General features: G+C 44.8%; 1 protein-coding gene across 1 annotated transcript in view; it reads right to left on the bottom strand.

Moving 5' to 3' along the window:
- Positions 1 to 26354, bottom strand: part of AATF (apoptosis antagonizing transcription factor) — a 309381-nt gene that overhangs the window by 123938 nt on the left and 159089 nt on the right. The window contains exons 6-8 of the mRNA XM_040424193.1: positions 24948 to 25149; positions 24681 to 24848; positions 23834 to 23917 (exon numbers count right to left, since the gene is read on the bottom strand). Of these exons, the coding sequence (XP_040280127.1) occupies positions 23834 to 23917; positions 24681 to 24848; positions 24948 to 25149 (454 nt within the window). The remainder of the gene's footprint in view (positions 1 to 23833; positions 23918 to 24680; positions 24849 to 24947; positions 25150 to 26354) is intronic.

Genomic DNA, 26354 nt, shown 5'->3' on the forward strand with positions numbered 1-26354 from the left:
CTCCCCTTCCAGGTCACATTTCCCCCCTCTATTAATGTTGCGTAAAAATAAACATTATGCTCCTCACCTGGCCCTGGTCCCTGCAGCAGCTCCCCTTCTCCTCTGTGTGGTCCTGGAATCTTCTCTCTGGGCTCCCAACAAGACTTTGAGGACCTTTCCCACTCAGCCAATCAGTGGCCGCAGCTGTGTCACGTGTCAGGCCAGTGATTGGCTTAGCAGGAAATCACTGCCCTGACACGTGACACAGCTGTGGCCACTGATTGGCTGAGTGGGAAAGGTCCTCAAACAACTTGTCGGGACTCGGGAGCCCAAAGATATTAGGATCACCACACAGAGGAGAACAGCCGCAGGCCGGCGGCGTGCAAGCGGTTAAAAAAAATAATATTAAAAATAAAACTTTTCATTCCCCCCCCCCCTCCTTCTCTGCGCCCTAAGGCAGCCGCTTGGTCTGCCTTAATATAGCACCGGGCCTGCAGCTACTGTCACATAATAATACAGAGAATAAATGGGAGAGCTTCAAATCCACATTGAGTAATTGCACAAAAAAACTGATCCCTTTAGGTAACAAGTATAAACGGCTAAAATTAAACCCCCCATGGCTTACAGCTACTGTAAAAAGGGAAATAAAAGACAAAAAAAAGGGCATTTAAAAAATACAAATCTGAGGGGTCAGCTGTAGCTTTTGAAGATTACAAAGGGCTTAATAAAATCAGCAAAAAGGAGATAAAATTAGCAAAGATACAAAACGAACAGCAGGTAGAAAAAGAAAGCAAAACAAATCCCAAAAAGTTTTTTAAATATATAAATGCTAAAAAAAACTAGGTCTCAGCAGGCAGGTCCCCTGAATAATGGTTAAGGGGAGGTAGTCACTGAAGTTAAGGAAAAGGCAGAGTTTCTAAATAGTTTTTCTTTAGCTCTGTATATACAAAAGAAGAGAAAGGAGCTGATATCTGTGGCGCCGGGGCTGTTAGTACAGATATACTCAATTGGCTAACTAGATATCGTCCAAGAGATATTAAATAGGGTAAATGTGAACAAGGCTCTGGGTCCAGATGGATTACACCCAAGAGTGCTTAACCTCCTCAGGACCGCCGTACGCAGGATTGCGTCTTTGCGGCGGTCCTGTTGCTCTGGGTGGACGCGCCGGTGCGTCCTCTCGCGAGACGCGAGATTTCGGGCATTGCCAGCCCGCGCATGCGCATCGCGGGCCGGCAAAAGTTAAAGAAGTATTTCGTCACCAGCCTGCCAGCCAATGATCGTAGCTGGCAGGCTGGCGATTTTCAAAAAATCAAATCAAAAGCCAGATAACACATCATATTAGTAAATATGATGTGTTAAATGGCTTGTCTGCTCCTCTGCTGGTCCTTTTCGTCGGTTGGTTCCAGCAGAGGAGCAGACATCACTGTGAGTACCCACCAAACACTACCCTTAGCCCCAGGTCACCCTCCATCACCCCCATCATCCAAATTAACCCCTTGATCGCCCCCTGTCAATCACTTAGTGAAAGATAAAAAGTGATCAGTGTAAACTGTCACTTTTTTTTTCCACTAGTATTGGCTGTTAGGTTTTAGGATAGTTTAGGCCCCTTGGTTAGGTAGTTAGCGATCGGTTAGCGCCCAGCCCACCGCACCGCAGTCGCTGATTAGCGTATCGCTAATCAGCATTTGTACTTTTATAGTATCTGTAAGTGATCAAAACTGATCACAGTCAGATCTATAATAGTATTAGTGTCACCTTAGCTCGCCCTCCACCCAAAACGCAGTGTTTGCCCGATCAGGCCTGATCGGTCGCCCACACGTGCGTTCACCCACACCCGCCCCGCCGCAGTGACAAAATTTTTTTTGTTTTTTGATCACTGCACATTCACTTTACACGCTCTGCGGCGATAAAAAAAAATCAGTTTTGATATTTTTATCAACCGCAGCGGCCTCCGGTACTTCGCTAGCCTCCCCTTTGTAAGACAGGCTTGCTTTTTTTCATGGGTAGTCTCAGGGAATACCCCTAAATTTAGTAGTCCAAATGGCAAACAGGGGGTATTCTTCTGAAGAGGCCTACAGGATTCTGACCCAGTCGGATGAGGAATGGGAACCCTCATCTGACGAATCTAGCGGGTCAGAATATGAACCTGTAGAAAGCAGTGGCTCTCTGACCCAAAGTTCGGACGAGGAGGTCCCTGATAGAACCAGGCGCACCCGGCCCCGTGTCGCTAGACCACAGGTTGTGCAGGATCCGTTTCAAAAGCAGCAGAGTGGGGCTGGGGCTGTCGGATCACGTGGTGAGGCATACACCAGCAGCGCAGCCCATCCTGGACCTAGTACCAGCACTGCCGTACAACCTGGTGAAGTGGCGAGCACCAGAAGGGCAGTTGAAGCTGGTACGGTGGCACGTGCAGTAGTTACCCCGTCGCAGCCACCGCGCAGACAGGCCCGTAGAGCCCCTAGAGTCCCTGAGGTGCTGGCAAACCCTGATTGGCAGTCACCAACTTCAGCCGCACCTGTAGTTCCCCCTTTCACCGCCCAGTCTGGAGTTCGGGTTGAGACAGCTCAGATCGGTTCGGCCCTGGGATTTTTTGAGCTGTTCTTGACTGCGGAGCTCTTGGACTTAGTCGTGGCAGAGACAAACCGGTATGCCACACAATTTATATACGCCAACCCGGGAAGCTGTTATGCCCAGTCTTTCCGGTGGAAACCAGTCCAAGTTTCCGAATTTATTGCGGTCATATTGGTCCATGAACCAGATTCATCACATGCCCATGTTCTCTGCTGCTATGTCCAGGACACGTTTTGAGACCATCCTGCGTTTCCTGCATTTTAGCGACAACACCACCTCCCGTCCCAGAGGCCACCCAGCTTTTGACCGGCTCCACAAAATTCGGCCCCTCATAAACCACTTCAACCAGAAATTTGCAGATTTGTATACCCCCGAGCAAAACATCTGCGTAGACGAGTCCCTAATACATTTTACCGGGCGCCTTGGCTTCAAACAATACATCCCAAGCAAGCGTGCCCGGTATGGGGTCAAATTGTATAAGCTCTGTGAAAGGGCCACAGGCTATACCCACAAATTTCGGATCTATGAGGGAAAAGATCAGACCCTGGAGCCGGTCGGTTGCCCTGACTACCTGGGGAGCAGTGGGAAGACAGTCTGGGACTTGGTGTCACCCTTATTTGGCAAGGGGTACCATCTTTTACACAAGTGTGCCCCTCTTCAGGCATTTGTTCCTAGAACAGATTGGCGCCTGCGGCACCGCGCGAACTAGTCGCGTGGGCTTCCCCCAACGGCTCGTTACCACCCGTCTTGCAAGAGGGGAGAGGGCTGCCTTGTGTAACGAAGAACTGCTCGCGGTGAAATGGGGAGACAAGCGTGACGTTTACATGCTCTCCTCCATTCACACAGACACGACAATCCAAATTGAAAGGGCAACCCGTGTCATTGAAAAGCCCCTCTCAGTCCACGACTATAATGCGCTCATGGGAGGGGTGGACTTCAATGACCAGATGTTGGCTCCCTATTTAGTTTCCCGATGCACCAGACGCTGGTATAAGAAGGTGTCTGTATATTTAATTCAATTGGCTGCATATAATAGTTTTGTTCTCTACAGTAAGGCTGGGAGAACAGGATCCTTCCTCAAATTTCAGGAAGAGATCATCGAGAACCTCCTGTATCCAGAAGGTTCCGTGGCCCCAACCACCAGTGTAGTTAGCCGTCTACACGAGCGACATTTCCCCAGTGTCGTTCCTGGTACCTCAAACCGACCGCCACCCCGAAAAAAATGTTGTGTCTGTAGCAGGAGTGGAATAAGGCGTGACACCCGCTATTTCTGTCCTGACTGTCCTGACCACCCTGCCCTATGCTTTGGAGAGTGTTTCCGGAAGTACCACACACAGGTACACTTAGCATAGGGATTGCATCTCACAGGACAGGCACACAGGGCTATTAGGGCCCTTTTACTCACAGCTGCTGCAAACCTCTCCTTTCACCTGGGATAAAGTGCATAACGTACTTCGCCACATCTTTGGGCGATTTGCGCTTTGCACATTGTCCCATGGGGAAGGAGAGGTTTGTTCTATGAAGGTAAAAAAAACTAAACAAAAAAAAAAATTACCGGTAAGTAAAAAAAGTTAACGTTCAGTTCAAAAAGTTAAAAAAAGTTTCTATGTTCTGTTCAAAAGTTATTATAAAAAGTTAATAAATTTATTGCGTTGCGGCCTGGTTTTTTCTTTTTTGTTTTGTTTTTTTTACCTTCTAGGTGGACCAACCGATCGACTAGCTGCAGCACTGATGTGCATTCTGACAGAAGCATTGCGCTGCTGTCAGATTACACACAAGTCGGTGTATGCGGCTCTGCAAGACGAGATTTCTTCTCTGCAGTAAAAGATACGTTTGCCGAGGCATATGAGCTGAGGAGGTGGCGGTGTTCATATGCTTTGGCAAACACTTTGTATATATATATATAAAAAAAAAATCCCGGCAATGAATTATTCATTCACATCGATTGATGTGAATGGAGAAATCTGGTTTGCCTGGGCATACGAGCTAAGTGGGTATGGATGTTGGGCGGAGCTCCTATGTCCTGGCAGACGCCTTTCCCCTCCTTTTTTTTTTTATTTGGCAGAGATTTTTTCATCCACATTGATCGATGCGAATGAAGAAATCTGTGCCGTTCATTTTTTCTTTCAGCCCAGAGGCAGAACGAAAAAAAAAAAAATCTCATTACCCGTATGCCCAATATAAGGGGAATAGCAGAAACTCCTAATGCTGGCCATACATGTAATGATTGCGGAGACCCTCAAATGCCAGGGCAGTACAAACACCCCACAAATGACCCCATTTTGGAAAGAAGACACCCCAAGGTATTCACTGAGGGGCCTATTGAGTCCATGAAAGATTGAAATTTTTGTCCCAAGTTAGCGGAAAGGGAGACTTTGTGCGAAAAAACAAAAAAAAAAAAAAATCAATTTCCGCTAACTTGTGCCAAAAAAAAAAAAAATTCTAGGAACTCGCCATGCCCCTCATTGAATACCTTGGGGTGTCTTCTTTCCAAAATGGGGTCACATGTGGGGTATTTATACTGCCCTGGCATTTTAGGGGCCCCAAAGCGTGAGAAGAAGTCTGGTATCCAAATGTCTAAAAATGTCCTCCTAAAAGGAATGTGGGCCCCTTTGCGCATCTAGGCTGCAAAAAAGTGTCACACATGTGGTATCTCCGTACTCAGGAGAAGTTGGGCAATGTGTTTTGGGGTGTCATTTTACATATACCCATGCTGGGTGAGATAAATATCTTGGTCAAATGCCAACTTTGTATAAAAAAATGGGAAAAGTTGTCTTTTGCCGAGATATTTCTCTCACCCAGCATAGGTATATGAAAAATGACACCCCAAAACACATTGCCCAACTTCTCCTGAGTACGGCGATACCACGTGTGGCACTTTTTTGCAGCCTAGGTGGGCAAAGGGGCCCACATTCCAAAGAGCACCTTTCGGATTTCACCGGTCATTTTTTACACATTTTGATTTCAAACTTCTTACCACACATTTGGGCCCCTAGAATGCCAGGGCAGTATAACTACCCCACAAGTGACCCCATTTTGGAAAGAAGACACCCCAAGGTATTCGCTGATGGGCATAGTGAGTTCATAGAAGTTTTTATTTTTTGTCACAAGTTAGTGGAATATGAGACTTTGTAAAAAAAATAAAATAAAAAAATAAAAAATCATTTTCCACTAACTTGTGACAAAAAATAAAAAGTTCTATGAACTCACTATGCCCATCAGCGAATACCTTAGGGTGTCTACTTTCCGAAATGGGGTCATTTGTGGGGTGTTTGTACTGTCTGGGCATTGTAGAACCTCAGGAAACATGACAGGTGCTCAGAAAGTCAGTGCTGCTTCGAAAAGCGGAAATTCACATTTTTGTACCATAGTTTGTAAACGCTATAACTTTTACCCAAACATTTTTTTTTTATCAAAGACATGTAGAACAATAAATTTAGAGAAAAATTTATATATGGATGTCGTTTTTTTTGCAAAATTTTACAACTGAAAGTGAAAAATGTCATTTTTTTGCAAAAAAATCGTTAAATTTCGATTAACAACAAAAAAAGTAAAAATGTCAGCAGCAATGAAATACCACCAAATGAAAGCTCTATTAGTGAGAAGAAAAGGAGGTAAAATTCATTTGGGTGGTAAGTTGCATGACCGAGCAATAAACGGTCAAAGTAGTGTAGGTCAGAAGTGTAAAAAGTGGCCTGGTCATTAAGGGTGTTTAAGCTAAGGGGGCTGAGGTGGTTAAAGAGCTCAGTTCAGTCATTGATGTGCCCCTGTTTATAATTTTTAAAAATTCTCTAGGTACTGGTACAGTGCCAAGTGATTGGCGCAAGGCAAATGTGGTGCCCATATTCAAAAAAGGATCAAGGTCCTCCACAGGTAATTATAGACCAGTTAGTTTAACTTCTGTTGTGGGAAAAATGTTTGAAGGACTCTTAAGGGACTATATACAGGAGTAGGGTTTCGACCGATGTTGATTTTTTTTGAGCCGATACCGATAATCTGTGAACTTTCAGGCCGATAGCCGATAATTTATACCGATATTCTGGGAATTTTCAATTTTTTAAAAATAAATTCCTACACAAATCTGATGAAAAAAAACCTCACACTGTCCCTGCTGCCCTGTGCTTTGTGCACACAGCGGCAGGGAGCAGACTAAGGCAGCCAGGGCTTCAATAGTGTCCTGGCTGCCATGGCAGCCGATCAGAGCCCCAGGATTACACTGCTGGGGCTCCGATGGGAACTGCCACTGAGGAGGAGGGGAGAGGGGACCCTGTGGCCACTGCCACCAATGATTAATACTAGGGGGCTTGGATTGGGGGGGAAGGGGCGCACTGCGCCACCAATGTTTTTAATACTGGGGTTGGGGGGGTGCACTGCGCCACCAATGAAGATAACTCTCTCATCAATTCATATACAGAAGGCGGGAGATGGCTGCAGAATCACATAGCCGGCTCCTGAGGGGTTAACTACCGCGGATCGCAGCTACCGCTCATAGAGGTTGGGAGCCGGCTATGTGATTCTGCAGCTAGCTCCCGTCTCCTGTATATGAATTAATGAGAGAGTTATTTTCATTGGTGGCGCAGTAGCCACAGGCCCTCCCCTCCTCTTGTCCTCTCTTCTCTCATTGGCAGCAGCGGCAGCACAGGAAGGGGGGGGGGGGGAGAGAGACACTGCTTCCTTCTCCCCTTTGCTGCTGAGGGAACACGAATTGCGCTGCTCTCAGCGCGATCCGTGTTCCTGATTCGTTATCGGAATATCGGCAAAATAGATGCTGATACCGATAACTTTAACCAAAATCCTGAATATCGGCCGATAATATCGGTAAAACCGATAATCGGTCGATCCCTATACAGGAGTATGCGACTATAAATAATATAAGTGATAACCAACATGGGTTTACCAAGGACAGAAGTTGTCACACTAACCTGATTTGTTTTTATGAGGAGGTGAGTAGTAGCCTGGACAGAGGGGCGGCTGTGGATGTAGTGTTTCTGGATTTTGCAAAGGCTTTTGATACTGTCCCTCAGACGCTTAATAGGTAAAGTAAGGTCTATAGCAGGGGTACTCAACTGGCGGACTGCGGTCCAAGTACGGACCGCGGCCGCCAGTTGTCCGGACCCCGGCCATCCTTCAGAGCGCTGCTCCTCTCCTGCACACTGTGCCGTGCAGGAGGAGGAGCTTACCGGCGCACTTCCGCCTGTCCCACAGCGCAGTGAGACAGGGCTTCCTCCACATGTAGCGCTCCTCCTCCTGCACACTCTGGCAGCTCTGCTCCATACAGCGGCGGGGCACAGGAGCTGATAGTTCTCAGCAGCGCAGGAGGAGTCTCTCCCTCCCCCCTGTGCTGCTGCTGTCCCCACCGCTGCCAATAAGAAGAGGCAGGAGGAGGAGGGGAGGGGCTGTGGCCACTGCGCCACCAATGAAGAAAACTGACCTGTATTACAAATACAGGAGGCGGGTGCCGGAATCAAATAGCCGGCACCCGACCTCTGTGACAGGGAGCTGCGATCAGCTGCAGTTGAGTTAACCCTTCAGGTGCAGTACCTGAGGGGTTAATTGTAGCTGTTCGCAGCCCCCTGTCACAAAGGTCGGGTGCCGGCTATTTGATTCCGGCACCCGCCTCCTGTATTTGTATAAGAAACGTTGGTGGCACAGTGCGCCCCCCCCCCCCTAGTATAAGAAACATTGGTGGCGCAGTGCGCCCCCCCCCCCCTTCCCCATTATAATAAACATTGGTGGTGCAGTGGGCAGTGCCAATGAGGGTTAAAAATAATTTACTCACCTCCTCCAGTTGATCGCGTAACTGCGGTCTCCAGTTCTTACTTCTTTCTTCAGGACCTGTGGTGACGTCACTGAGCTCATCACATGGCCCATTACCATGGTGATGGATCATGTGATGAGCTCAGTGATGTCACCACAGGTCCTGAAGAAAGAAGTAAGAACTGGAGACCGCAGTTACGCAATCAACTGGAGGAGGTGAGTAAATTATTTTTTAACCCTCATTGGCACTGCCCACTGCACCACCAATGTTTATTATATTGGGGAGGGCGCACTGCGCCACCAATGTTTATTATACTGGGGTGATGGGGGGGCGCACTGCGCCACCAATGTTTATTATTTTGAGGGGGGGCGCACTGCGCCACCAATGTTTATTATATTGGGGGGCACACTGCGCCACCAATGTTTATTATATTGGGGGGCACACTGCGCCGCCAATGTTTATTATATTGGGGGGCACACTGCGCCACCAATGTTTATTATATTGAGGGGGGGCGCACTGCGCCACCAATGTTTATTATACTGGGGTGATGGGGGGGGGGGCACACTGCGCCACCAATGTTTATTATACTGGGGTGATGGGGGGGCACACTGCGCCACCAATGTTTATTATTTTGAGGGGGGGCGCACTGCGCCACCAATGTTTATTATATTGGGGGGCACACTGCGCCACCAATGTTTATTATATTGAGGGGGGGCGCACTGCGCCACCAATGTTTATTATACTGGGGTGATGGGGGGGCACACTGCGCCACCAATGTTTATTATATTGAGGGGGGGCGCACTGCGCCACCAATGTTTATTGTGATGGGGGGGTGCACTGCGCCACCAATGTTTATTATTTTGAGGGGGGGCGCACTGCGCCACCAATGTTTATTATATTGAGGGGGCCGCCAGACGAAAAAGTCGGACATGTAGTACTTTTAGTCTGGCGGCCTCTCACCGTGCTGCGCCGTAACTCTGCCCCCATCCCCATTATAGTCGATGGGCACAGAGCAGCGGCACGGTGAAGTAGTGGCAAGATGGATCTGACAGGGTGAGCAGCCTGTCGGATCCATCCTGCTGCAAGTGTGAAAGTACCCTTACTAATGAGCGCTTCCATCATGGAACGCCCATTAGTACAGCCTTTACCTCCACTGCTACTTGTGCTAGTAAAAAAATATATATATTACGGCAGTGTTTCCCAACCAGTGTGCCTCCAGCTGTTGCAAAACTACAACTCCCAGAATGCCTGGACAGCCTTTGGCTGTGCGGGCATGCTGGGAGTTGTAGTTTTGCAACAGCTGGAGGCACACTGGTTGGGAAACACTGTATTACGGTACCTCCACCTCCATTTGCTCACGCTGTGGAGAACACTCCCTGCTGACTAGAAGCTCAGGACAGGACCTACAAGACGTCATCACGTTAGAGCACCGGTCCTGAGCTTGCAGTCAGCAGCGAATGTTCACCGCAGCCAGGTGAATGCAAATTTTTAATTTTTTTTTGCAAAAGCAGAGAAGGGGGGCAATACTCTTACTGGGGGCACTAATGGGGACATTAATCTTACTGGGGCACTAATGTGGCCATTACTAATTCTGGGACTTACCCGGGGCGCTCCACTATAACGTCAGAGCGCCCCACGTGCATGTATCACATGATCGCATGGCATCTTTACTGTTGGCGTTCAGCTCGGACCTTCACCTGACTGCAGACCCTGGTATGTGGACCTTTAATAAAACTAGTTGAGTACCCCTGTTCTATAGGCTTAGAAAGTATAGTTTGTAATTGGATTGAAAACTGGGTGAAGGACCGTGTCCAGAGAGTTGTGGTCAATGATTCCTATTCAGAATGGCAGGTTATAAGTGGTGCACCCCAAGGTTCAGTGTTGGGCCCTTTACTATTTAATTTATTTATTAATGATATTGAGGACGGGATTAATAGCACCATATCTATTTTTGCAGATGAGACTAAACTGTGTAGAACTGTACAGTCTATGGAAGATGTCCACAAACTACAGGCTGACTTGAACACTCTGAGTGATTGGGCATCAACTTGGCAAATGAGGTTCAATGTGGACAAATGTAAAGTTATGCATCTTGGTAGTAATAATCTCTGTGCTTCATATGTCCTAGGGGATGTAGCACTGGGAGAGTCACTGGAAGGATTTGGGTGTCCTTGTGGATGGTAGATTAAATTACAGCATACAACGTCAATAAGCTGCTTCTAAGGCAACCAGGATATTGTCATGCTTTAAACGAGGCATGGACTTGCGGGGCAGGAATGTAATACTACCACTTTACAAAGCGTTGGTGCGGTCTCATCTGGAATATGCAGTTCAGTTCTGGGCACCAGTACATAGAAAGGATTCACTGCAGCTGGGAAAAGTACAGAGGAGAGCTACTAAACTGATAAGGGAAATGGAGGGTCTTAGTTATGAAGAAAGATTAAAATAATTGAATTTATTTAGTATTGAGAAGAGACTTCTAAGGGGGGACATGATTAACCTATACAAATATATAAATGGACCTTACAAAAAATACTGTGAAAAGATGTTCCATGTAAAATGCGCTCAAAAGACAAGGGGGCACTGCCTCCGATTGGAGAGAAAAAAAGTTCAGTCTCCGGAAGCCTCAAAGCTTCTTTACTGTAAGAACTGGGAGGCTGTGGAAAAGACTTCCTCAGGACGTGGTCACAGCAGGAACAGTGCACAGTTTCAAAAAGGGTTTAGACGAATTCTTAAAAGTAAAAAAACATTAATGCTTATGAAAACGCGTAGAAATCTGAGTCTCAATTCCTTTTGGGATTTGCATCCCCACCTATCCCTTGGTTTAACGTGATGGACTTATGTCTTTTTTCAACCGTAATAACTACCGTATTTTTCGCTTTATAAGACGCACTTTTTTCCCCCAAAAGAGGGGGGGGGGGGGGGGGAATGGGGAGTGTGTCTTATAAAACGATGGTTGACTTTTTTTTTTTACAAAGCTGACACTGATATATCGCCGGCAGGTTTGCTGCACAGTGTGGCCGGCGATACATGAGTTACAGTGCGGGGAGGAAGGGGGGGCTGGAGGCAACTCACAGCGGGGCCCGATGCAGTCACTGTATTACACCGGCCCCGCGCACAGAAGTCTCTTTGTATGAATCAATCGCTCTCCTTTTGATAAACTAGCCTAATCGCCTGCATCAGTACTCACTATGAATGTAGCGTGCGGTCCCTCCGGCCCATGACTTCATCCTGCTCCTGCTTCATTAATGAAGTGGGAGGAGCGTGACTGACTGAGTGATGTCAGTCACACGCCAGCCGGAGCGCGCGCTGCATTCAGAGTACTGATGCAGGCGATTAGGCTAGTTTATCAAAAGGAGAGCGATTGATTCAGGATTAAAGAAAATTTTTACATACAAAGAGACTTCTGCGCGCGGGGCCGGTGTAATACAGTGACCGCACCGGGCCCCGCTGTGAGTTGCCTCCAGCCCCTCCTCCCTCCCCGCACTGTAACTGATGTATCGACGGCCACGCTGTGCAGCATAGCGGCCGGCGATATATCAGTGTCAGCTAGTTTATCAAAAGGAGAGCGATTGATTAAGGATTAAAGAAAGATTTTACATACAAAGAATAAAAGTACTGTAATGCTGTGAAACATAGGGCCATGAGGGGGACCAGCATAAGATGCTATATGTGTGTCATCCACACATATAGCATCTTATGCTGGCCCCCCTCATGGCCCTATGTGTCACAGCACACATCCCCCATAACAGTGCATCATCCATAGATCCCCCCCATAACAGTGCGTCATCCACAGATCCCCCATAACAGTGCGTCATCCACAGATCCCCCATAACAGTGCGTCATCCACAGATCCCCCATAACAGTGCGTCATCCACAAAGCCCCCATAACAATGCGTCATCCACAGAACCCCATAACAGTGCGTCATCCACAGATCCCCCATAACAGTGCGTCATCCACAGATCCCCCATAACAGTGCGTCATCCACAAAGCCCCCATAACTGTGCGTCATCCACAGATCCCCCATAACTGTGCGTCATCCACAGATCCCCCATAACTGTGCGTCATCCACAGATCCCCCATAACTGTGTCATCCCCAGACCATTAGTTCAAAATCCACTAAAAGCACACCTTTTGGTTCAAAATATTTTTTTCTTATTTTCCTCCTCAAAAACCTAGGTGCGTCTTTTAATCAGGTGCGTCTTATAAAGCGAAAAATACGGTATGTAACTATGTAACTTGTATAAACTACCTACTTGGACAATCGTCCATTATTCACACTGATATTTAACAGTGTGGTCACACAAAGACTCCGCCTTCTGCTCATGCACTCATTAACATACATAAATTTATACAAAAACACACACACTATACTCAGCCATTTCTATTGCTTGATCCTGCTATTCATTGAATTAGCTCCCACTTCTGTGTTTTTACTCCTCGAAACAAATTTTAAATAAAATATTAACACATCTTAGGGTAGAATCAGACATGATAGCTGGCGTTTGGTCGAGATGTGCTCCAATGAGGCCAAAAAACACGCGGCCGTGAAAACGGCAGATGTTAACGAGCAGGTCGTTGAAAGCCTATTGTCAGTCTCTTGCTTATTGTTATTGGCTGCACAATTTTGCTAGTAAACTTAAAAATCGCAAAGCCATTAAAGGGTTTATCCAAATTATAAATAAAGGACCCCCAGGTAGGAATTGTCATGAAATAATAAAATCATATACTCCTCTGTTTCATGCGCAACAGTTTACAGAGCTGCCACTCCAATCCTCTGTCACTGTGGCTTTGACGTCATCTTCTTGGCTGAAGGGTTGGCGTGCCTGTATAAAATGAGGATGCATGGCCCAAACAATCTCACTGAGAGGGAGAAGTGGAAGTGGTGCACCAAGCGCCTCATTTATATTTAACTTAAAATAAGAATGTCTCTGCATTGGCAATACAGATTGCAGAGAGAGACAGGACTTTAGTCGCTATGCTCACTGTTTAATAGGGTTGAATGGTTGATCATGGTGACAGATGTGCCAGTAAGCCTGCATTTTATCACACTCTGGCTCTAACTCAGATTCCTTCATAAAAGGCCTATAAATTTAGTAATACCAAATTTACTGTAGTAGAATGTTAACAATGGGCTTTTTCTCACCATCATGTAAGTAATAAGGCTACTTAGATAGAACAAACCTTTTTTATTGACGTACAATGTCTGAAAATCCTGACATTTTCTAAATTCCTATAAGTAAATGCAATGCACTTTGTATTTAATAACTGGAAAATATTGTTATACACTTAATATTAAGAAATTATCAATTTGTCCTCAAAGTTAGAAAAGCTATATATGTATGTCTTGGAAATGAAGGGAATCCTGTGCAAGTCTAAATGGGAATAAAAAACATTTAACCCCTTCCCGACAGCTCCACGTAAATTTATGTCAGTGGACAGGCATTTAAAAAACATTTTAAACAGAAGGCCCCTGGGACTTATGTATGCGATCAACAATAACAGCGACTGCATACATTTAACCCTCTGGGAAGTTAAAGACCAGGAGCGTATGCTCCTGGCCATGTACAAGCTTTCCCCGTCAAGGATTGGGAGAGCCGGATTTAGTGTGCGGCAGCCTCTGTAACACTGACATGGAAAAGGATCTAGGAATTTTAATAAACAGCAAACTAAGCTGCAAAAAACAGTGTCAGGCAGCTGCTGCCAAGGCCAATAAGATAATGGGTTGCATCAGAAGGGGAATAGATGCCCGTGATAAGAACATATTCCTACTACTTTACAAATCACTGGTCAGACCACACATGGAGTACTGTGTACAGTTCTGGGCTCCTGGAAACAAAGCAGAGCTGGAGAGGGTCCAGAGGAGGGCAACTAAAGTAATAACTGGAATGGGGCAACTACAGTACCCTGAAAGATTATCAAAATTAGGGTTATTCACTTTAGAAAAAAAGACGACTGAGGGGAGATCTAATTACTATGTATAAATATATCAGGGGTCAGTACAGAGATCTATCCCATCATCTATTTATCCCCAGGACTGTGACTGTGACGAGGGGACATCCTCTGCGTCTGGAGGAAAGAAGGTTTGTACACAAACATAGAAAATGATTCTTTACGGTAAGAGCAGTGAGACTATGGAACTCTCTGCCTGAGGAGGTGGGATGTATTTCTGGAGCGTAATAATATTACAGGCTATAGCTACTAGAGAGGGGTCGTTGATCCAGGGAGTTATTCTGATTGGAGTCGGGAAGGAATTTTTTATTCCCCTAAAGTGGGGAAAATTGGCTTCTACCTCACAGTTTTTATTTTTTTTGCCTTCCTCTGGATCAACTTGCAGGATAACAGGCCGAACTGGATGGACAAATGTCTTTTTTCGGCCTTATGTACTCTGTTACTATGTACAAGCTTTCCCCGTCAAGGATCGGGAGAGCCGGATTTAGTGTGCGGCAGCCTCTGTACTCAGGAGTAGTACGAGGTTGCCACACAATTGCGTGTTATAGATCCCTAGAGGAACTATTAAAAAGTGTTTGGGAGGGGGGGGGGGGGATTTATTTTTTTTAAATATTAAAAATAAAAAAAATATAAAAATTCAAATCACCCCTCTTTCCCAAAAACTAAAATAAAAGACATAATTAAAAAAAAAATTAACATCATGGACATGCCGTACTATAAAAAATATTTCTCATACTGCGAAATGGTAAAAAAAAATATAAAGTCAAAATGGCCGAATCGCTGTTTTAATCGCCTCACCTGCCACAACAAATTGAATAAAAAGTGATCAAAAAGTCATACAAATCCCAAAAATACAGATCATCCCACAAAAAATGAACCATCATACAGCTCCATACACATAAAAATAAAAACATTATGGGGGTCAGAATATGACATTGCAAAAGAAAAAAATGTGTTTTCCAGGTCAGTTTTACCGCATAGGAAATGGTGTAAAAAAAAAAAAAAAAACGACATAAAACTGTGGTGGAATGTTTATTTTATATATTTTTTGATATAATTCCACCCCATTTGGAATTTTTTTTCTGCTTCCTAATACATTGTACATGGTGCCATTAGAAAGTGCATCTTGTCCCACAAAAAACAAGCACTCATACGGCTATGTCAGGGATGCTCAACCTGTGGCCCTCCAGCTGTTGTAAAACTACAACTCCCATCATGCCCTGCTGTAGGCTGCCTGGGCATGCTGGGAGTTGTAGGTTTGAACAGCTGGAGGGCTGCAGGTTGGGCATCCCTGGGCTATGTGAATGAAAAAGTAAAAAAGTTATGGCTTTGGGAAGGCTGAGAGTAAAAACAAACAAAAAAAAAACAAAACTGAAAATAAACCCATCTAGAAAGTGTGAACAGTGTAACTGCTATATTCAGTGCTTGCCATAAAAGTGTTGTCTAGGAATAAATAACTTTTCACTGGAGCCTGCAACCTGTCTCCTCTATGGAAAGATTCAAGCCCATTATCCTCAGCTCCGGCCCTGCGTACTGGCACTGACTTTTTGATCACTTTTTATATTTGTCGGAGGTGAAGCGGCCAAAAACAGCAAATTGGCCATTTTGACCTTTTTTTTCTCCATTTCGCGTATGGGAAAATATTTTTATATTTGAATAGTACAGGTGTTTTCACACATAGCAATACCCATGATGTGTATATGCCGAAGCACACCCAAAAGTGCCTACTTCCGGGTTTTAGAGCATTCATATGCCATGGTCATGTTTGACCACGGCATCTGAAGGGTTAAAAGTCTGCAATCGCCATTACCACATGGTGACCACATCTCAATTTTTTTTTTATGATTACATTTTTCTAATTTTAGGCTAAAAATAATTTTTCCCATTGGTCTTTATTAAAAATATTGAGCCGTTCTATCACAAAGGGTTAGCTGTTTTTCTAGCTGTGTGAATGGTACTTTCACTTTGTGCCGTCATCATAACCCTTATCTGTAAATTACTAAAAGGTCATAAACACTTATTTAAGCCACATTCCTATCAGTATGATAAGGATTGAGCTTTAATGTGTGTTTATAAGGTCAGAGACCAATAATAAGGAGCCCGTCAGCTCCCTGCCTGACGGAGCAGAGAGAAAATTCAGAACCAGCTACTAGATAAACTCAAAGCTGTGCAGGGAAAATGGCCCCGTAGTTTTAATAAAGACCAATTGAAAAAGTGATTTTTAGCTCAAAATGAGTACAATGCAATAATTTAAAAAATTGTCACAAAAGGGGATAGCCTTTAACCTCCTGAGAAGACCATTAGTAAAAACCTAAAACCAGTTTATACGAGTAGATAATTTTTGTGCAAAAAGTCCCACAATAAACAAAATATATTGCCATACAGTGGTCATATCTAAGCCCACAATAATGAGGCCAACAATGTTGAACACTAGCCATAAGTATGCACAACATACACATGTCCACAGGCATATAAAACAGGGTATAATACAATAAAATACAATATATAGGTCTTTCAGTAATTGATAGCCATCTGTGTATGCACTAGGGTTGTTTCGGGTATCGAACTTTCGATACCCAATCAATACTTTTGTCCCGGTATCGATACGATACTGGGATTTGCCTTTTATCGATACCAGAGAACATGGCTGTGCTGCTCTCAGCGCGGCCATGTTCCCTCAGCAGCACAGGGAGAAGGAAGCAGTCTCTTCCTCCCCCCTGTGCTGCTGCCGCTGCCACCAATGATAATTACGTTTAATACATTACAAATACAGGTGGCAGAAACACATTGCCAGCCCCCGACCTCTGACAGGGCGCTGCGTTCGCGGCATTTAACTGAGGGGTTAACTGTCGCTGATTGCAGCTCCCTGTCAGAGGTCGGGTGCTGGCAATGTGTTTCTGCCGCCGGCTGTATTTGTATTAAACGTTAATCATTGGTGGCGCAGTATGCCCACCCCCCCAGTATTAAAAACACTGGTGGTGCAGTGTGCTACCCCCCTCCACAGTATAAAGTCATTGGTGGCGCAGTGCGCCCCCCACCCCCCAGTATTAAAATGATTGAGTCCCCTCACCTCCTCCTATTGGTACTACAGTGGCAGCTTCTGAACAGAGCCCCAGCAGTGTAATCCTGGGGCTCCGGTCGATTACCATGGCAGCCAGGATGCTACTGAAGCCCTGGCTGCCATGGTAATCTTCCTGCTGCTGTGTGTACTATGCAGGGAGTGTGTAAGATCCTATTTAGGCCTCTTTCACACGACCGTTGTGTGCACCCGTGGCCGTTGTGCCGTTTTCCGTTTTTTTTCGCGGACCCCATGACTTTCAATGGGTCCGTGGAAAAAACGGAAAATGCACCGTTTTGCAGCCGCATCCGAGATCCGTGTTTCCTGGCCGTGAAAAAAATATGACCTGTCCTATTTTTTTCACGGCCAACGGTTCACGGACCCATTCAAGTCAATGGGTCCGTGAAAGAACACGGATGCACACAAGATTGGCATCCGTGTCCGTGATCCGTGGCCGTAGGTTAGTTTTTATACAGACGGATCCGAAGATCCGTCTGCATAAAAGCTTTTTCATAGCTGAGTTTTCACTTCGTAAAAACTCAGAACCGACAGTATATTCTAACACAGAAGCGTTCCCATGGTGATGGGGACGCTTCTAGTTAGAATACACTACAAACTGTGTACAAGACTGCCCCCTGCTGGCAGCACCCTATCTCTTACAGGGGGCCGTGATCAGCACAATTAACCCCTTCAGGTGCGGCACCTGAATGGGTTAATTGTACTCTCATATCCCCTGTAAGAGATCAGGGCTGCCAGGCAGCAGGGGGCAGACCCTCCCCCCCTCCCCAGTTTGAATATCATTGGTGGCCAGTGCGGCCCCCCCCCCCCTCTATTGTAATTATTCGTTGGTGGCACAGTGTGCCCCCCCCCCCCTCTCTCCCTCTATTCTAATAAATCGTTGGTGGCACAGTGTGCGCCCCCCATCGGCCCCCCCTCCCTCTATAGCATTAACAACATTGGTGGCCAGTGTGCGGCCTCCCATCTCCCCCCCCCCCCCCCATCATTGGTGGCAGCGGAGTTCCGATCGGAGTCCCAGTTTAATCGCTGGGGCTCCTATCGGTAACCATGGCAACCAGGACTGTTGCCATGGTTACTTAGCAATAGTACAATAGTAGAAGATTCATACTTACCTGCTGCTGGCTGCTGCTGCGATGTTCGTGTCCGGCCGGGAGCTCCACCTACTGGTAAGTGACAGGGTCTGTGCGGCGCATTGCTAAATGAACTGTCACTTACCAGTAGGAGGAGCTCCCGGCCGGACACGCACATCGCAGCTCCCAGGTAAGTATTAATCTTTTACTATTGTACTATTGCTAGAACTCCGCTGCCACCAATGATGGGGGGGGGGGGGAGATGGGAGGCCGCACACTGGCCACCAATGTTGTTAATGCTATAGAGGGAGGGGGGGCCGATGGGGGGCGCACACTGTGCCACCAACGATTTATTACAGTAAAGGGGGGAAGGGGGGGGGGCGGGGTGGCGCACACTGTGCCACCAACGAATTATTACAATAGAGGGAGGAAGGGAGGGGGCCGCACTGGCCACCAATGATATTCAAACTGGGGAGGGGGGGGGTCTGCCCCCTGCTGCCTGGCAGCCCTGATCTCTTACAGGGGTATATGATAGTACAATTAACCCCTTCAGGTGCGGCACCTGAGGGGTTAATTGTGCTGATCACGGCCCCCTGTAAGAGATCGGATACTGCTAGGCAGCAGGGGGCAGTCATGTAAACAGTTTGTAGTATATTCTAACTAGAAGCGTCCCCATCACCATGGGAACGCCTCTGTGTTAGAATATACTGTCGGAAATGAGGTTTCACGATCTAACTCATATCCGACAGTATATTCTAACATAGAGGCGTTCCCATGGTGATGGGGACGCTTCAAGTTAAAATATACCATCGGATTGGAGAAAACTCCGATCCGATGGTATAGAAGGGACTCCAGACTTTACATTGAAAGTCAATGGGGACGGATCCGTTTGAAATGGCACCATATTGTGTCAACGTCAAACGGATCCGTCCCCATTGACTTGCATTGTAATTCAGGACGGATCCGTTTGGCTCCGCACGGCCAGGCGGACACCAAAACGACTTTTTTTTCATGTCCGTGGATCCTCCAAAAATCAAGGAAGACCCACGGACGAAAAAACGGTCACGGATCACGGAAAAACGGGACCCCGTTTTGCGGACCGTGAAAATATACTGTTGTGTGCAATAAGCCTTACCCTAATAGAGCTTTATTAGGGTGAATATGACAAGGGATTAAAAGATCCCAGGTTCTAGCTCCTAAAGGGGAAAATAGTTAATAAACTGTAAAAAAAAAAAAACAACACCAAATTGTTAAGTATAAATCACCCCCTTTCCCAATTATAAACAAACATATTACATATCCCCACATACGAAAAGTCCAAACTATTAAAATATTTTTAAAAAATCTGCGGTGAACGTCGTAAAAGAAAAAACGTGTGATTCGTCTTTTTTTAGTCACCTTGTCTCCCCCAAAAATAGGATAGGACTGTTCGATTATGGGCCGGACGTTCCATAAAATGCTGAATGCACGCAGCTTTTTTTTTTTTTTGCGTGGTATTGAATAGTATCGAGTATCACAATACTTTTTTATGGTATCGAAACCGAATCAAAACTTGGGTATCAAAACAACCCTAGCATGCACAGCCATAAAAGGGAAGACTGTCAATCACTGATAGGATTGCCTCCTTGACTTCAAAGCACAGAACGAGCAGAAATTTTAATGAATGAAATACAAGTTTTGCTGAAACTTTTTCCACAAAATAATCTGCTCAGCAGTGATGGCCAGTTTGCATTGTTCGCCTGCGAACATATGCGGGCTGCCATCTTTTTTCACAAGTCCGGCGAGGCACAGGTAAGTCCTTACCTGTGCCTGTGCGCGAGCCGGTCTAAAAACAAGTGCGGTCAGCGGGAGCAGGCAGTTCCGATAACAGCCACCGGGGGCCTTCATCGGGCTGTTCTCGGAACTGCCTGCTCCCGGTGACCGCATTTGTTTTCAGACCGGCTCGCGGCACAGGCACAGGTAAGAGCTTACCTGTGCCTCGCAGGACTTCAGAAAAAAGATGGCAGCCCGCATATGTTCGTGGGCGAACAATGCGAACTGGCCATCACTGCTGCTCAGCTACTCCTGCTCTATAACATGCTGCCTTTAGATCTCACTGCATTTTTATGGTGACAGGTTCCCTTTGAGAGTTAAAGTGGCCATACACATTAGACAGAAGTTGGTAGACAGTTGAACAGCAGTTGAACAAACATTGGGTGAATGTTCGTTTCACAGACATGGCCATACACATTTTACAGTTGTTCAAGTTGCCCATACACATTCAATGAAACCAGGTGATGCACAAAAGATTTTTTTGGAACGATCTTTCTTTGAATGCAAGGTCTTTTGTCCAACTATCGGACGAAAATACTGCACACAAGCAACTTCTTTTCAAATGATAATATTTTATCATTGGTTGGCTAAAACCTTTAGTAGCATGTGACTGGACCTTCATGTCAGATGTTACTTTTCGAATGCCTGCATTCAGTATCCTGAGAAGAGAACTATAGAGTAGGTTAAGAAGCACCACTTTCATGTGGAGAGGAACTTGCGCCCTGTGCAATCACACAATTCACACAATAGTAAGGTCAGCCCTGGTGATCGTAAGATGCCAAGTACAGCTTTGGCCTCCAAGAAAAGCAATCTGCTATAAGTAAGAATGGTCTAAATAATTCATACAATGCATTTGGAAAGTCTTCAGACCCCTTAACTTTTTTACATTTAGTATGTTGCAGCCTTAAGCTTAAATAATAATAATAATAAAAATAAAAAAAAAGACAAACTAAAATATTGCATTGACATAAGTACTCAGACCCTCTACACAGTACTTAATTTAAGCACCTTTGTCAGTTATTACAGCCTCCAGTCTTCTTGGGTATGATGCCACAAGCTTTTCGCACCTAAATCCTTACTAGTCTCCTCGTCCTAGCTGCCGAACACCACACACAGCATGATGCCGCAATCACCACGCTTGGTTGTATGTATGGCATTGGGCAGGTGATAAGTGCCTGGTTTCCACCAGACATAACGGTTAGAACTGAGGCCAAAAAGTTCCATCAGACCAGAGAATCTTGTTTCTCACAGTCAGAGCCCTCCGGTGCTTTTTTTTTTTCTCTCCAAAACTCCAGGTGAGCTTTCAAGTGTACTGTACTTCAGTGTACATCCGCCATCTATACACTTGCAGCATTTATTTGTAAAGCTTTATTTGATACCTGACATCATCAGTGATGCGCCAGATGAAAATGAACAATCCCAGTGAAAACTATGGGATCACTTCTATTCTCAATTCCCCTTCAACGTTTTCTGTACCACACCAGAGGAAGCTTAGCCAGATTGTTGGACAAATGCGAAGCTGGCCTTAGTTTGGTGGAGCGACCAGCTCTAGGAAAAGTCCTGGTTGTTCCAAACTTCTCCCATTTAATTATTATGAATGCCACTGTGCTCTTTAGAACTTTCAGTGCAGTAGAAAACTATCTGTGCCTCCACACAACCCTGTCTCAGAGCTCTACAGGCAGTCCTTTCCTCATCATGGCATGGTTTTAGCTCTGATATGCATTTTCAGCTGTCAGACTTTACATACAGTGCCTTGCAAAAGTATTCACCCCCTTGACTTTTTTCGTATTGTGCTACATTGCAGCCTTAAGTTCAATGTTTTATTAATCTGAATTTTATGTAATGGATCAGAACACAATAGTCTAAGTTGGTGAACTGAAATAAGAAAAATATATAAATAAAACTATTGTTTAGAAATAGAAAACAGAAAATTGGCATGTGCGTATGTATTCACCCCTTTGTTAGGAAGCCCATAAAAGCTCTGGTGCAACCAAGTACCTTCAGAAGTCACATAATTTGTGAAATGATGTCCACTTGTGTGTAATCTAAGTGTCACATGATCTGTCATTACATATACACACCATTTTTGAAAGGCCCCAGAGGCTGCAACACCTAAGCAAGAGGCATCACTAACCAAACACTGCCATGAAGACCAAGGAACTCTCCAAACAAGTAAGGGACAATGTTGTTGACAAGTACAAGTCAGGGTTAGGTTAAAAAAAAAAAATCCAAATCTTTGATGATCCCCAGGAGCACCATCAAATCTATCGTAACCAAATGGGAAGAACATAGCACAACAGCAAACCCGCCAAGAGACAGCCGCCAACCGAAACTCATGGACTGGGCAAGGAGGGCGTTAATCAGAGAGGCAGCACAGAGACCTAAGGTAACCCTGGAGGAGCTGCAGAGTTCCACAGCAGAGACTGGAGTATCTGTACATAGGACGACAATAAGCCGTACGCTCCATAGAGTTGGGTTTTATGGCAGAGTGGCTAGAAGAAAACCATTACAAAAAGGCACGTTGTGAGTTTGCGAAAAGGCATGTGGGAGATTCCCAAAATGTATGGAGGAAGGTGCTCTGGTCTGATGAGACTAAAATTGAACCTTTTGGCCATCAAAGAAAACGCTATGTCTGGCGCAAACCCAACACATCAGCGAAAGAACACCATCCCCACAGAGAAACATGGTGGTGGCTGCATCATGCTGTGGGAATGTTTTTCAGCAGCCAGGACTGGGAAACTGGTCAGAGTTGAGGGAAAGATGGATGGTGCTAAATACAGGGATATTCTTGAGCAAAACCTGTACTACTCTGTGCGTGATTTGAGGCTAGGACGAAGGTTCACCTTCCAGCAGGACAATGACCCCAAACACACTGCTAAAGCAACACTTGAGTGGTTTAAGGGGAAACATGTAAATTTACTGGAATGGCCTAGTCAATGCCCAGATCTCAATCCAGTAGAAAATCTGTGGTCAGACTTAAAGATTTCTGTTCACAAGCGCAAACCATCCAACTTGAAGGAGCTGGAGCAGTTTTGCAAGGAGAAATGGGCAAAAATCCCAGTTGTAAGATGTGGCAAGCTCATAGAGACTTATCCAAAGCGACTTGGAGCTGTGATTGCTGCAAAAGGTGGCTCTACAAAGTATTGACTTTAGGGGGGTGAATAGTTATGCACATTGACTTTTTCTGTTATTTTGTCCTATTTGTTGTTTGCTTCACAAGTAAAAAAAAAATAAAAAATCTTCAAAGTTGTGGGTATGTTCTGTAAATTAAATGAAACCGAATTTACCACAGGTGGACTCCGATCGAGGTGTGGAAACATCTCAAAGATGATCAAGAGAAAGGGGAGGTAACAAAAGCTAAATTTCAAGTTTCACAGCAAAAGATCTGAATACTTATGTGCATGTGAAATTTTAGTTTTTCCTTTTTATTATATTTTCAAAAATTTCAAAAATTCTGATTTCCCTCTCTCATTAAGGCAGATTAAATGGAGATTAATGGGGAAAGTTTTTATTTTTTTATTTTAGCACAATGCCACAAAATAACAAAATGTGAAAAAGTGAAAGTGTCTGAAGACTTTCTGAATGCACTGAAGGTCACTAAGATTTATCTTCACCTGGTGATAGAAGTCGTCATCATCAAAAATCTCTTCATCAAGTTCTTTAAGCTGAGAGTTTGACTTCCCTTCTGTCTGGACTTCCTGTAGGAAACATATAAAGCGTTTGCCATTAATTTATGTACATTACGACCAGTTACATTTATATAAGATTCTACCTTTACAAACAATGACAAAAGAGCTATTATAACAACAGCAATGGAGAGGGCAAATCCATGACAAGCGTGCACAATAGCTCAATAAGCCACTATCATGTAATATGCTGCTTTCAACACGTTAGGGGTTCATCCACAATGGAAGACCATACCAACAGAAAAATCGATCATAGATAAATTTCATGTGGATTTTGCTGTAGATTTGTCTCAAATTTTACCCTATTCTAAAGTGCACCGATTTATCCATAGCGTGTGTATGAGATTTTGCTAAATCTAGTCCACTTTGCCATTACTGTAAACATGAATTTTGTGCCCATGATACCATGATGGATAATTCGCAGTGTATGCACCCTATATGAGCACACCCTTACAGTTACATGCCAGTGATTGGCTGCAGTGTGCACAGGGTGTCAATATGATCACATCGTCACTGCAGTCAGATAATCAAAGCCTGGCATGGGGGACTGGAGCTGTGAATCTAATAGGTAAGCAATGCTAATTTATTATTTTATTGTCATTGCCCTGTTTTGTCTTGCAACCAGCTAACACCCTTTAAGGCTTTGCTTTGGTAGACTCTCCTCTGGTTGCTCCTTCCCTTGAATACAAAGAAATTTGATTAAAACCATAGGTCATTTTCTAACAATAAAATAATTTAAAAGAAACCCCTTCTAATAAGCAGGTATAATAGTAACCATTGTTTCATCAGGGACACGCTCCTGTTCAGGTGCCGAATCCTGTCGAGATGTTCCTAAGATCCTATATGGTGAGCGTTTAGTCTGTGTACGCCGGAGTAACCTTTCCTTGTCCATCATAATCTGTTCTACTTGCATCAATATGGAACGCTCAGAACCAGCAAATCCCTTAAAAAAAAACAAAGAAAAAAAACCCACAGATACACATTAAAATGCTGATAAACATAATAGGAGAAGTTCTGATGAAAACAAATAAAAGACCCATACCTTGCTTATTTTACCAGTAAGCTTTGTCTTGTCATGCCATTTTTGTAAAGTGTTATTTCTGTATGTTTGAAAATCTGCAAAGCGTTTTGCCATGAATTCTGGATAATCTTTAACTTCCAACCTTCGCTTAGGTGGGCATTTATTTTTTTTCATTTCCAAATCTTCCTTTTCCATCTCATCATCACTTGGTATTTCCTCATCACTGGAGAGAAAACATTGTATACATTATTATTATTAGGGTCCATTCACACGTCCGTGTGTGTTTTGCGGATCCACGGATCCGTAAAACACGGACATCGGCGATGTGCGTTCCGCATTTTGCGGACAAGAATAGGACATGTTCTATTTTTTTCGGGATCGGAATTGCGGACCCGGAAGTGCGGATCCGCAATTCCGGATCCGGGCAGCACATCGTGAAGAAAAATGCAAAATGCGGAACGAAATTACGGACGTGTGAATGGACCCTTAGGGGGTTCATACATGTACGCACAGAAGCCTGTAGCCACTAGAGAGGGGTTGGGGGAGCTCTCCATCAAGACTACACCAGACACTCACTATAAACGGTTTCTGGTGTTTTTTTCAGAGCTTCTACTAGCCAAACAGCACATCTTTCTGCCATTTTGGTTACTTGCAGTATGGACCTGTATCTCTAATATGCTGCCCAAACATAGTGTAGCATATAAAGCTGACAGATATGCTTTAAGCTGTAAACAAGTGGACATGGAAAAGGACCTAGGAATTTTAGTGGACCACAAACTAAGCTGTAGAAACCAGTGTCAGACAGCTTCTGCCAAGGCCAATAAGATAATGCCCGTGATGAGAACATAGTCCTACCACTTTACAAATCACTAGTCAGACCACACATGGAGTACTGTGTACAGTTCTGGGCTCCTGTGAACAAGGCAGACATAGCAGAGCTGGAGAAGGTTCAGAGGAGGACAACTAAAGTAATAACTGGAATGGGTGGACTATAGTACCCTGAAAGATTATCAAAATTAGGGTTATTCACTTTAGAAAAAAGACGACTGAGGGGAGATCTGATAACTATGTATAAATACATCAGGGGTCAGTAAAGAGATCTCTCCCATCATCTATTTATTCCCAGGACTGTGACTGGGACAAGGGGACATCCTCTGCGTCTAGAGCAAAGAAGGTTTGTACAAAAACATAGAAGAGGATTCTTTACGGTAAGAGCAGCGAGACTATGGAACACTCTGCCTGAGGAGGTGGTGATGGTGAGTACAATAAAGGAATTCAAGAGGGGTCTGGATGTATTTCTGGAGTGTAATAATACTACAGGCTAGAGCTACTAGAGATGGGTCGTTGATCCAGGGGGTTATTCTGATTGGAGTCTATAAGATATTTTTTTCCCCTAAAGTGAGGAAAATTAGCTTGTACCTCACAGGG

This window comes from Bufo bufo, chromosome 3 (genome assembly GCF_905171765.1).
Source record: "Bufo bufo chromosome 3, aBufBuf1.1, whole genome shotgun sequence".
In the NCBI taxonomy this organism is placed as follows: domain Eukaryota; kingdom Metazoa; phylum Chordata; class Amphibia; order Anura; family Bufonidae; genus Bufo; species Bufo bufo.